Source organism: Periplaneta americana, chromosome 1 (assembly GCF_040183065.1).
Source record: "Periplaneta americana isolate PAMFEO1 chromosome 1, P.americana_PAMFEO1_priV1, whole genome shotgun sequence".
NCBI classification, from domain to species: domain Eukaryota; kingdom Metazoa; phylum Arthropoda; class Insecta; order Blattodea; family Blattidae; genus Periplaneta; species Periplaneta americana.
In genome coordinates this window covers 153,569,783-153,582,174 of record NC_091117.1, presented here as the reverse complement: position 1 = coordinate 153,582,174, position 12,392 = coordinate 153,569,783, and the positions used below count along the sequence as shown (strand labels likewise).

The 12,392-nt window shown below is 36.3% G+C and overlaps 1 protein-coding gene across 7 annotated transcripts in view; it reads left to right on the top strand.

The window, feature by feature from the left end:
- Cdk4 (Cyclin-dependent kinase 4) overlaps window positions 1-11,116 on the top strand; it is a 371,407-nt gene extending 360,291 nt beyond the window's left edge. For all 7 annotated transcript variants that reach the window (XM_069829872.1, XM_069829856.1, XM_069829863.1 and 4 more), the window contains one exon: window positions 5,008-11,116. In XM_069829872.1, the coding sequence (XP_069685973.1) occupies window positions 5,008-5,184 (177 nt within the window). In that variant the 3' untranslated portion in view covers window positions 5,185-11,116. The remainder of the gene's footprint in view (window positions 1-5,007) is intronic.
- Window positions 11,117-12,392: the final 1,276 nt, after the last annotated feature.

Below are 12,392 nucleotides of genomic sequence, written 5' to 3'. Positions count from 1 at the left end.
TGCATAATCATTTCTGCGTGAGAACAATTTGATGTTTGATCGAAAAATTTGAGGCAACTGGTTCTGTCGCAAATAAAACAACACCTGTACGTGAACGACGCGAAAACTCCAATAAAAACATAATTGCTCTTCGTGAGAGTGTATGTGAGAATCCATGGATATCATTTTTTCAGCGAGCACAAGAATTGGGTCTTTCATCGACCACAACTTAGATGATTTTGAATCTGGACTTGAACTTACACCCTTACAAAATTGTTTTAACTCAAGAACTGAAGCCAAATGACCATAGATTGTGCCGTGTATTCGCTTTTAAGCGAAAAATCATTTTTAGTGATGAGACCGATTTTTGGATGAATAGTTTCGTTACCAAACAAAATTCTGCTTTTGGAACCATGAGAATCCATTGGAGATTTAAGAACGACCACTTCATTCCCAAAAGGTTATCATCTGTTGTGGATTTTGGTATGGCAGAATCATGGGTCCATATTCTTTTTGCAAGTTGAACGAGGAGTGACTTCGACTGTCAATGGAGAAAATTACTGGACTATGATAAGGGATTATTTTTGGCTTCAATTAACTTAATCATAACTACAGATGTTTCGCTAATTGATAAATTATTTTATTTATTTATTTAAAATCAAAATGTGTTCTTAAATAGCTTAATCACAATACTGAAAAATAGAAAATAAATTTGTAAAACTGTCTTTCATTTCACTTCTCTTCTCCTTTTTCTTATTTTCTCTTCTATTCTTTTACTTTTATTTCCCTTCTGCTTCTTCGTCATTCTCTTCCATCTTTTTCACGATCATATTCCTATGAGTTTCATAAGATTTCAAGAACGATTTTTAACTACATGAGCCTATGGTACTTTGGCTCATTTTCGGATCATGACCTCTCCAACTTCCTTCCTCCGATATATTCCGTCTAATACTGCTGTTTTCCAGTCCCATATATGGAGGAGAGAAACTGCGTCCTCTTTAATGCTGTCCTCCCATCTGTTCCATGAGCTTTCTACTAGCTTCTTCCTCCAAATATCTGCTTTGTGATACAATCGTCTTCCATTACATTACTGGCCCAATTAAGTTTCTCTATTCTTATGTAAATATAGTTTTCATTGTTATACTTTTAATAAACTGTTACTGCATATAAATATATAGTTGTTCTCGAAAAGGATCATCCTCATAATTACATCGAATTTAAACAACTGTGTAACATGTCAAATGCAAAATATGTTTGGGTGTTTTCTGTAATGTTTCTTAAATGTTTAAGATAATTTCTTGCACCACATTAGTTACAGCAACCAAAATCTACACCATAGCATCAGTTTGTATTTAATATACAGGGTGTTTAAAAAATACGGGGCATAATTTCAGGTATGTATTTCCCACATGTAGACAATCAAAATAGTTCATTACAACATGTGTCCGGAAATGCTTCATTTCCGAGTTATGGCCTTCACAACATTGAAATTCACCGGAACATTTTTCTTTCCGCAGGTCGTTGCCATCAAAGGAGACATTAAGAGGGCACTGACAGTTTATTCCGAGGTGAAGGTTACATTCAGTGTTGTGTAGGCGTTAGACTGTGCGACATGTATTCAAATCAAGAGCTGGCAGAGATACACTTCATGTACGGTAAGGCGGACGGCAATGCTGCGCTGGCTCGTCATTTGTACCAGGAGAGGTACCCACAGCGACAATGTCCAGATCGGAAGACATTTGTACGTTTCCATTACCGTCTGTGCGAGTATGGAAAATTTAACTCTCCTGGTTTGGGAAGGGGACGACCAAGATCTACAACTCCAGAAGTACAGGAGGAGATTCTGGAGGCTGTGAACATGACTCCTTCTATCAGCACACGAAGGGTAGCATTGCAAGTCAATGTTCCTCATACGACTATCTGGAGACTGTTGAAAGAGAATCAATTGTATCCTTATCATTTGCAACGTGTACAGGCCCTGTCACCAGCAGATTACCCTGCTGTCAGTGGTTCTTGCAGCAGTGTGGTGTAAATCCGAACTTTCCTGCCTTAGTATTATTTACAGATGAAGCACAGTTCACACGAGATGGCATAACAAATTTCCACAATCAGCATGTATGGGCGTATGAAAACCCACGTGCGACTGTTCCATCTCATCACCAGGTGCGGTTCTCCCTCAAAATGTGGGCCGGTATCATTGGTGATCGATTAGTTGGACCCCATGTACTTGTAAACAGACTTACGGGGCAGGCGTACACAAACTTCCTGGAAAACACCATACCTCATGTTTTAGAAGACACTCCACTGATCAATCGCCAACACATTCACTTCTTGCATGATGGCACTCCTGCACACTTCAGTCGTACGGCTCGCCGGTACTTGGATCGAAGGTTTCCTGATTGATGGATAAGTAGAGGTGGCCCAATTGCTTGGCCTGCACGCTCACCTGATCTGAACCCTCTCGATTTCTACTTGTGAGGCCATTTAAAATCATTGGTTTATTCGTCTCCGGTGCCTGATTTGGAATCCTTTCGGAATCGAATTATGGCATGTTCTGAGGACATACGCAATACTCCTGGAGTTTGGGATCGTTTTCGCAGGTCAATGAGACATCGATGTGAGGTCTGTATTCAAGTAGGAGGTGGACATTTTGAATATCTTCTGTAATGACAACGACCTGCGGAAAGAAAAACGTTCCAGTGAATTTCAATGTTGTGAAGGCCATAACTCGGAAATGAAGCATTTCCGGACACATGTTATAATGAACTATTTTGATTGTCTACATGTGGGAAATACATACCTGAAATTATGCCCCGTATTTTTTAAACACCCTATATAACCCGACCACAATGTTATTACTTGTGGCAGAAATCGGAACACATCTGTGTTCCCCTCAACAACCTGTGGCTTTCTACCGATGAAAGATGATGTTGTATATGAACAGCAGTGCTTCAAGACCAGGGGTAATAACATTCTGGTCAGGTCGTATGGCGTTAACAGTTTTGTTTATATTTCCAAAATGAGTAAATATGAAAACTAAAGTAAGTTCGCCAGTTCTTTATTTTATTACAAAATATCTTATACAGTCAACTCCAGATATAGTGAACCTCTGCAAACTTGCATATTTCGTTCACTATATCCGAAGTGTCTCTCCCCTAACCTTGTAATGATAGAAATGAATGAAATTGTGAACAAGAAAATAAAATATTTAATTTTTGTGGAATGGATTACATTGTATATGTATACTGTTGCTCACAGTCGATTTACTTAAACTATGCTGTCGACCCAAGTCCGCTTGTGAAAGACCATGTTCAATGGAACTTATTATATTTACCTATCTTCCACAGAAAACACTTTACACTTAGACTTTTTTTATACAGTACATTCATTGTTGGATCACTAGAAAGAGACTGATCAGGTAGAAATGACAAACGCTGTTATGCTGTGACTGTGTACTTGGCCTTGGAATTTCCCGGGCCACTTAATGGAAACTGGGGGAGGGTTGTTGGAGTTTGAAAGCCATCGAAATCTTGCCTTCATTTATGCTCTGGACATAATATCTGTCTCTTTTTAATGAAAGAAGGAATTTCATTTTCCGTTATTTCGATGCTATCCATCACAGTGGAAATGTTTCTGAGAACAAAAGGCAACCCTTTGATGATGGAGGATTAGAAGTAACAGCAGAGTAGAGTGCCTGAGAACAGAATGTCAACCGTTCGACGGTGGAGTGAGACAAGATCGTCGTCACGCATTGCCTGGATTTACAGTACAGCTCATTATCTAGGAATCACTAATCCTACCTTTGTCCTTCGACTAAAAGAGTAAGAAACTTAGAATGTTGTTCTCAACACATTCTTTGAATTTTATACAAGAAGGTCTGACTTCAAATAGTTTGTCAGGATACAAGGTTCACTATAACCGAAGCCAGGGAAATATTAATATATTTTTTAATGTATGTGGATCGGGACAAACGATTTAGGTTCACTATAGCCGAATGTTCACTATAACTGAGTTCACTATATCCAGAGTTGACTATATTTAAAAATTAATCACTTAAAATTCTACTTCTTCAGATATTTATTTAAAATTCCTTTTAATATAAATCCTGATACCATCTGTTTAAAATTGTGTGCATATTTTATCCATGTTGAATCTTTCATACACTACTTTTAACACTTGAATATAAATAATTTATTAAATGGCGATCTTACTCGTGTTAATTGTGTAAGCATGTGTGGCTTACAGCTGTTTCGGTGCTTCTTCACACCATCCTCAAAGCCTACTAGATCTCGGCATCATCTCGAACTTCGCTGCCTGTTGTGTGGGTGCGTTCGATTGTTGAAATGTGGTGTCAAATAGTGTGTGTGTTCTGAAATTGATCTATGTGTTGAGAATTTGATCAGGGTGTGTTTTAGTATGTCTGTATATTTCATATTGTTATAGTGTGTTGAGTTTTTGGTTTTTGGGTTGTATGTAAAGTGCCGAACACATAACTAATGCTAACCACACATACAATAACATAAATACAGACATGGAAATCCTACACATACAACCCAAAAACCAAAAATTCAACACACTAGAAGAATATGAAATATACAGACACACTAAAACACACCCTGGTCAAATTCTTAACACACAGATCAATTTCAGAACACACACACTATTCGACACCACATTTCAACACTTTTCAACAATCGAACGCACCCACACAACAGGCAGTGAAGTTCGAGATGACGCAGAGATCTAGTAGGCTCTGAGGATGGTGTGAAGAAGCACCGAAACAGCTGTAAGCCGCACATGCTTACACAATTGCCACGAGTAAGATCGCCATTTAATCAATTATGCATATTTTATGTTTACTGCTATGCAGGTTTAAATTTGCCTAGGCAGTTGCTTTCATAGAGATCAGCTTAAGGTGAAATGAAAAATAACAACCAACAACAATTCAGTTCTGGTAATTTAATTTGGTAACTTGCAATTCAGTTGCCTCTGGTGTCTCAAATTTGAAAAACAAAACACTTGTTGCAGTGCATGCTGAGGTTTGATCCAAGTGAACGGGTCAGTGCTGCTGATGCCTTGCTTCATCCATACTTCCGTGACAGTGGTCTGGAGCCTCTGCAGATAACGTCACCAGTGAACCGATCCTCTCAGCCAGCGAGTGGCAATACATCAGAAGACTTGGGAAGACACACGGCAATCAATTGAACATCGACTTATTCATCATATCACAGTCCAATAGTCATTGATACAAAGGCTGCCAACAATGCTTTAAACTCCATTCCACATTCTATTCCCGTCATTCCACAGAAACTGTGATCAATGAAAATAGCAATAGTCACTGTAAATACATTTGTTCTCTCTTGCTTTATCCCATGATTAATATTTCTCCATAGAAACTGGAGATTCTTTACTCTGTGATTGAAGAATTTTGTTACATGAATATCGACTGCATTTTTTTTTTTTTTTTCAGTATGTGGTGTTAGCAGTTTAATAGAAGTAATAAAAAAAGTTAAAGATTCGTATCTGGATAGTGGGCAATAATTTAAATATTTATGATTATGTTTGTGAAATTGTGGTACAAGGATTTAATTATGATAGCCTTTCATCTACAACGAACTAGTGGCATTTGCGAAGACTCTTAAAAACAGTTCCTTTTGTGACTGTATCACAGCTAGTCTCATACGACTACCGTACATTTTTTTTATTTGTGTACATATAGGTATCTAGTATTGAAATGTGGACATGAGGAGGTTAATGCACCATATAATGCAATTATTTACCTTTTTATATGCCGTATATTAAGATTGAAGATATTTCCTTCCTCTTCTTTAACTTCAAAGTCTGATTCATAATGAATAACATATCAGTCATCATTAATTATTAATTACGAGTGGTTCCAAGTATTTACTTCATAGATCACATTCACATAACACTATGAAAGGTAATTTTCATTTATTGTGTTTTTGTTTTCGTATGTCCTGTGGATATGCAAGTCATATGTAGAGTAACGAACATCTTCTTGAACAGTGAGAGAGGGTGATTGTTTATATATAGATTAATTCGTCAAAAACTTGGGAACACAACATTAAAAAGAAAACCGTAACTGATCTCAAGAAGTTCAACATTTGCAGTGTTATTCCATGTAGGTTTCATTAAAACTTTGATAAGATGCAGATGACACCATCAATCTTTCTATTTTTTGCAAGCCAACTGATCAGTATTTAAATTTCGTTTGAATTCAGCTGATTATTTCTGAAGGGCTTTAATCAACGTATAAGACGAGGCGCGTCCATAAAGTAACTTTCCCACTCGTCCCACAGCTAGCAAACCATATGTTGCGCGAAGTGACTGCGTGTATGTGGTAGAGCAATGTCCTGGCATGGCGCATGCGCCAGCGGAACTTCCCGAGTGCTCTCGGTAGCTTCGTTGCATTGGTTGAAGATGGACGCTCCTATTCCAGCTCCCGCCGTGTGTAATGTGCGATCAGTGATAAAGTTTTTGAATGCACAAGGCATAGCGCTGATTGAAATTTATCGTCAGCTGTGCCAGGTCTATGGGCCTAACGTCATGAGCAAGCAGATGGTGCATTGCTGCTGTAGACAATTTTCAGCAGGACGCCAAAATGTGCATGACGAGGAGCACAGTGGGAGGCCAACCATCATCTCAGACGACCTTGTGGAGCAACGCACCATCTGCTTGCTCATCACGTTAGGCCCCTAGACCTGGCACAGCTGACGATAAATTTCAATCAGCGTTATGTCCTGTGCATTCAAAAATTTTATCACTGATCACACTTCACACGCGGCGGGAGTTGGAATAGAAGCGTCCATCTTCGACCAATGCAACGAAGCTACTGAGAGCACTCGGGAAGTTCTGCTAGCACATGTGCCATGCCAGGACATTACTCTATCACGTACACATAGTCGCTTCGCGCAACATATGGTTTGCTAGCTGCGGGATGAGTGGGAAAGTTACTTTTTGGAAACGCCTCGTATATTATTTTCCATATTTACTCGGCTATAGAATCTCATAGTGTATAGTAACCTCCCTTAATTTTTTTAAAGTTCAAATACAAAATGCTGTAGTAATTTCGTTTTATTAAATACGTGTATTATGTAGCATAAAAATACTAAAAGACCTTATTTTTTAATAATTTCCCAAACCAAGAAAGTGATTCTTTATGAAGTTCGCATCTATAAGACCCTTCCCAATTTTGGAAGTAAAAATAGATGAAAAAGTGAGGTGTCTTATAGCTGAGTAAATACAGTATATTGAGATGGTAGGACATGGCTGTTGAGTCATTTTCCTTTATCTTGCTAGTATAAGCTGACATCTCCAGTTGGGCTTCATGGTTCAGTGCTGTAAATGTTCTTATCCATGATGTAATTCGCATTACTAGACCTCGGATTTTTAAGCACTTAAAAACTAATATTTAAGACCTAAAATAGGCCTTGAATTTATCAAAATAGGCACTAAAAACATATATTTAGGATTAATTGATGAACTAGTGGACTTAATCGTGTTAAATATGTAATATTTGTCAGGCTTACAGCTGTTTCAGTGCTTCACGCACCATCATCAGAGCCTACTAGATCGCGGCGTCATCTCGAACTTCTCTGCATGTTAGGAGGGCGTGTTTTATTGTTGGAAGGTGTTGGAGTGTGGAGATGAATAGTGTGTGTGTACTGAAATTGATCTGTGTGTTGAGGATTTGATCAGGGTGTGTTTTAGTGTGTTTGTATATTTCGTATTGTTCTAGTGTGTTGAGTTTTTGGAACCTAAAAATACAATTTCAAGCAGCTAAAATGTAATTTCTATCCACACAAACTACAGTAACTATAAAAATGCAATTAATTAGTGACTATTAAACATTACGATATATAGTGACAAAAATAGTAAAAAAATATTGCTGTTAGAAACTTTATTTTTGTTAAGTCTTAAATTATGAATACTGGTACGTAATTTTTCATTAACTCATTGGCCTCATTGCTCTAAGGCTGCTAGTATATAAGTGCTCATATTACAATTAAATTAATTAATGTACCAATGAATTTACAATTAACACGTTAGTCATAATTGGCATTACAAAACATAATAACGTTTTTTCTAATTTTCTATTGTGAAACTTTGCCTTTTCTTAGACAGAACCATTTTATAAGTGGAAAAAAATTCTTCCCAATGATACCGAAGCAATGGATGCATATTAAATGTAGTACTATCTGCCATGCAGATTTCTTTAGGGAGAACTACATCCTTCCGATTCATCACATTCCTACTGTCTGCTCAAGTGCTCAACAAAATCAGACACCTTCCAGGAATTTCTTCATTCCTACAACCAAACTATTACAGGATGTTTGAACCAAAACCACGCCATGACATTCAAAACTTTCTCTTTCACTGGAACACGAAAATTTAAAAATATATTCGTAACAAATAGAAATAGGCAATTTTAGGCTCTAAAACCTTAAAAATGGGCAAAATAGGCATTTTTAGGCACCATAAAACCACTTTCAAACGTTCATATTTTATATAAAATATAAAGATATTTAACTAGTTTTAGTTTATTCCTACAGAAAAAAAAAATAGGCATTTAACCTAAAATCCGAGGTCTGGTCATTACACAGGGAACATACACCAGTTGAGTAGATGGAAATTCTACGAAGGTGATGAACATTCTAATTCTACATTACTTGCATAATCTACAAGACAGTTCTGCTTGTTGCATTATAATTGAATGTAACTTTTGTATTCTTTTAAAAATAGTTATTAACTGCGTTGTTCATGTAGTGTTGATGAGGTTTGGTAACAATATGGTTTCGTACTTCAATTTGATATATTGATTGTGAAATAAGTATATGCTTGGAACATACTTAACCAATAGTCTGTTGTTTAATTACTCGACAGACACTTATAGAAAATTACACAATTGCTAATGGTCACTTTGTATTTTTCAGAAATAAGATAAGTAAAAATAATTACTTATGAAAATTATTACCATTTGAGGAAGTATTTTTGTAAACGTATTACTTGACAAGAGGAGTGTAGGACTAGTACTTACTTAGGACATAAGTCTGTTTGGGTTCTGAGTGAGACTTGGAGATAGATGGTACGACTGAATATACACACATGGCAAGTGACTTGTGAAGAACTAGGCAGTCAAATTTTTTAACTACATTTATCTGGACTTTACTGCATGATTATTAACCCTAGGATGCATGACAATTGGAATATACAATAATGCATAACGGGTTCCCTAAGACTCCTTGTGTAATTAATGGAATAAATATGTATTTTCTTCTCTTGGGACTATGAGAAACTTCAAATAGTCAATATATTTATTAGGACAATGTCTAGCTCAAAATGAAACAATAAATGTATTAATCAATTAATATTATATGTTAAAAATGCCTTGTCACTACATTAATTTAAGTTCTTTAGAAAACTTTAGGAGGTGTTGTAAATTTTTTATATATTTCAACAAAATAAAATTAGATCTTAATACATTATATAAATCTCAATACAGTAGAACCCCGATTATCTGTCACCCTGTTAACCGATTCGTGGATTATCCGACTGTCTTTCTCTCGCCCCCCCCCCCCTTTTTGTTTGCTGCAGAAAAAATATGAAGTACTGTACAGTATATCAGTACGAATTTTTTCTACAGAGTGTTCTTTTACAAACTTTTACCCTTACACAGTATGGTCTACTCTTTGAGTGGCCGTACTGTCTAACTTGTATGCAAAATGTCTTCCACAGATGTCAAAAGAAAACGTGTAGTGCTACAGAAAAAGTGCAAGTAAGATAGAGGTTCGGGAAAAGAAAACTGTGGTTCAATTTGTATCAGAATACGAGATTTAAATTACAACTGTATGCAATTTAATTAAAAAAAAACAAGTATCATATGTATTAAGTATGTAAATGTACAACATGAAACCTGTAAGTTACTATTATTATCATTCCACAGACAGCAGTCTTAAGAAGTTTCCTCAGCCATTAAAAACCCGTCGTTTAAAACCAGATTTAAATTAGTGAACTTCTAATCTGCTACCTATAGTCTATAGTGCGTTAAAACAAAAGACCACTGTAGAAATTGGAAACCTTTTATGGTACGGTTCATCCGATTTTTTCGATTAACCGTTCACTCCACCCCCTTCATTACCATGGATAATAGAGGTTCTACTATATTACATCATCATTTGAAATAATTTTTTTTCTTGCGAACCTAAAACTAATAAAAAATTTTATAAATGTGAGCTTTTTCATTCATTTACAAAACACCGTTCAATAAACGGAAGTTTTCATAGACCTCCGTTATGCATTGAAGTGGTACAGACATAAACCATCTTATATCTAATAAATGAAATTAACAAAACTTATTTGAGTGCCATTGATAAAAACCTAAAAGACATCTGAGAGCATACTAAAAATTGCAACAGATATTTAACACTTAATTTATTCTGGTTGGGGTTTTTTCTGGCGTTTTTCCCTCAAAAATGTTGAAGCAGAATTGCTGGGTAACTTTCGACGTTGAACCTCGGACTCATTTCACCATCATTATTTCACATATCATCATCATCCATTCAATAGCCCGGGTTGAGTTCATGGTGTGGCACTGTACAGAAGTGTGGCCGTTCACCTACCCAATCATTCACAGTGCAAACCTTCGGGTCCTTCCGCTATACAAAAAGGAGGGGTGGGGGGCGAAACGCGTAATTTAAATTGATTGGAAAGTACTAAGGGTCCCGGGGGCCCCTGTTATGCATCCTAAGGTTAACAGAGATAGCAAAAATAAAATCCAGAATGTCATAATACAAAACATAATTACGTCGAAATTATAGAGAAAGTTACAATGTAATTACAATTGAATTAGGCTAAATAGAATTAAATAATAACTGATAGGTGATCTTAAAACAATTACGATTATATTAAGGTATAATCAAACTTCCATAAGTGTCGTTTGACTTAGTTGTGTTAACAGTCAGTACTACTTGCTTATCAGTGGTCATTAATGTAAGCAGATTACTGTTTGTTTGTCTTCGAATGTCTACACTTACTTATCTCTGTTAAACAGGCTGTTTGTTCTTTGATATGTAAAGCAGTCATTTGTATAATGTTTGAATAAATTGATAAGACATTTCACATGAGTAACCATACTTCACAAGAACACAATGCAAAACTTGGTGACCTATCTGAAATATTTTTAATAACGAATTAAAAAAAATGTTTGGAAGAAGAAAAAGAAACTGATTAGGGTAAGGCAGCGTTTCTCAAACTTTTTTGAAGTGGGGACCACTTTTTAAAGTCAGAACAGTTCCGCGGACCACCTTACTCTTGTTCCCTTCGAAAGCAAATTTATCATTTTCGTAGCATATTTTGATACCAGAGTGCTTATATTTTAAAATTGAATTAAGGTTCGGTACTTTGGTCGTCTGTTGTGAATTCAGGTGGTCCTTGGCTGGGTTACAGGAGCGGCACCAGATGTGCAGGGAAAAGATGGCGAGAAACACAACGTGTATAGTGCTTTAAATCCCTCTTTTGTTGCTGAGAGTAGAGTGGAAAGTCGATAGACGGGTAGGGTAATAAATTTCATAAAATGTCAGTACCGGGAGAAAAAGTGAAATTCATTGCCATGTGTCATTTCCATACTGTTAGATTTTAATCTACAGTGTGATACGCATTTCGTTTGAATTTTATTTTTTCTTCTATCTTGTTTGAAGGACAACAAGGGCAGACCTCGAGGACCACAGGTGGTCTGCGGATCATAGTTTGAGAAACACTGGGGTAAGGTGTCCTGAATATGATACAAAATCACAAAATTTGAAGTTATTTTGATGCAAAATGTATCTTGTGCAAAATATATATACAGTAGAACTTGATTATAACGACATCCAAGGGACCTTAAAAATTATGTTGTTATAAACGATTGTTGTGCTAACCGAGATTCACATTATCAATCTAGTTTGGTGGAAAATGAAAAATAACAAACTTAATTAGACTTCTTTTAGATTTATGTATTGACGTTTAAGCCTACAATGAACATAATAAAATACACGTAGGCCTACAATTATAAATACAGTATTCTGTATTAAAACAGTTTGTTCAGTACTCACCAAACTACTTTACTTAGAAGTGAAGTAATCAGTCATTTTACTCTGTTGTCTTCTACATGCCCAATACACACTTTCTAGGGCTAAATTACGTTGTATGTTCATAATTTCAGTTGCAATTTCACTGCTCCCTTCCCTAGCTTCATAGAACATGTTCATAATTCTAATGACTTCTAAAGCGTCACTCACTTCTTTTAGTGGCCATACTGCGTTAAAATGCGTGCACTTAGTGAAAACGTCCTGTCGAAATTGATCTAATACCGCATGAATTCGGGCAGGTTACAATGGGGTGGGGAGACAGAAGGA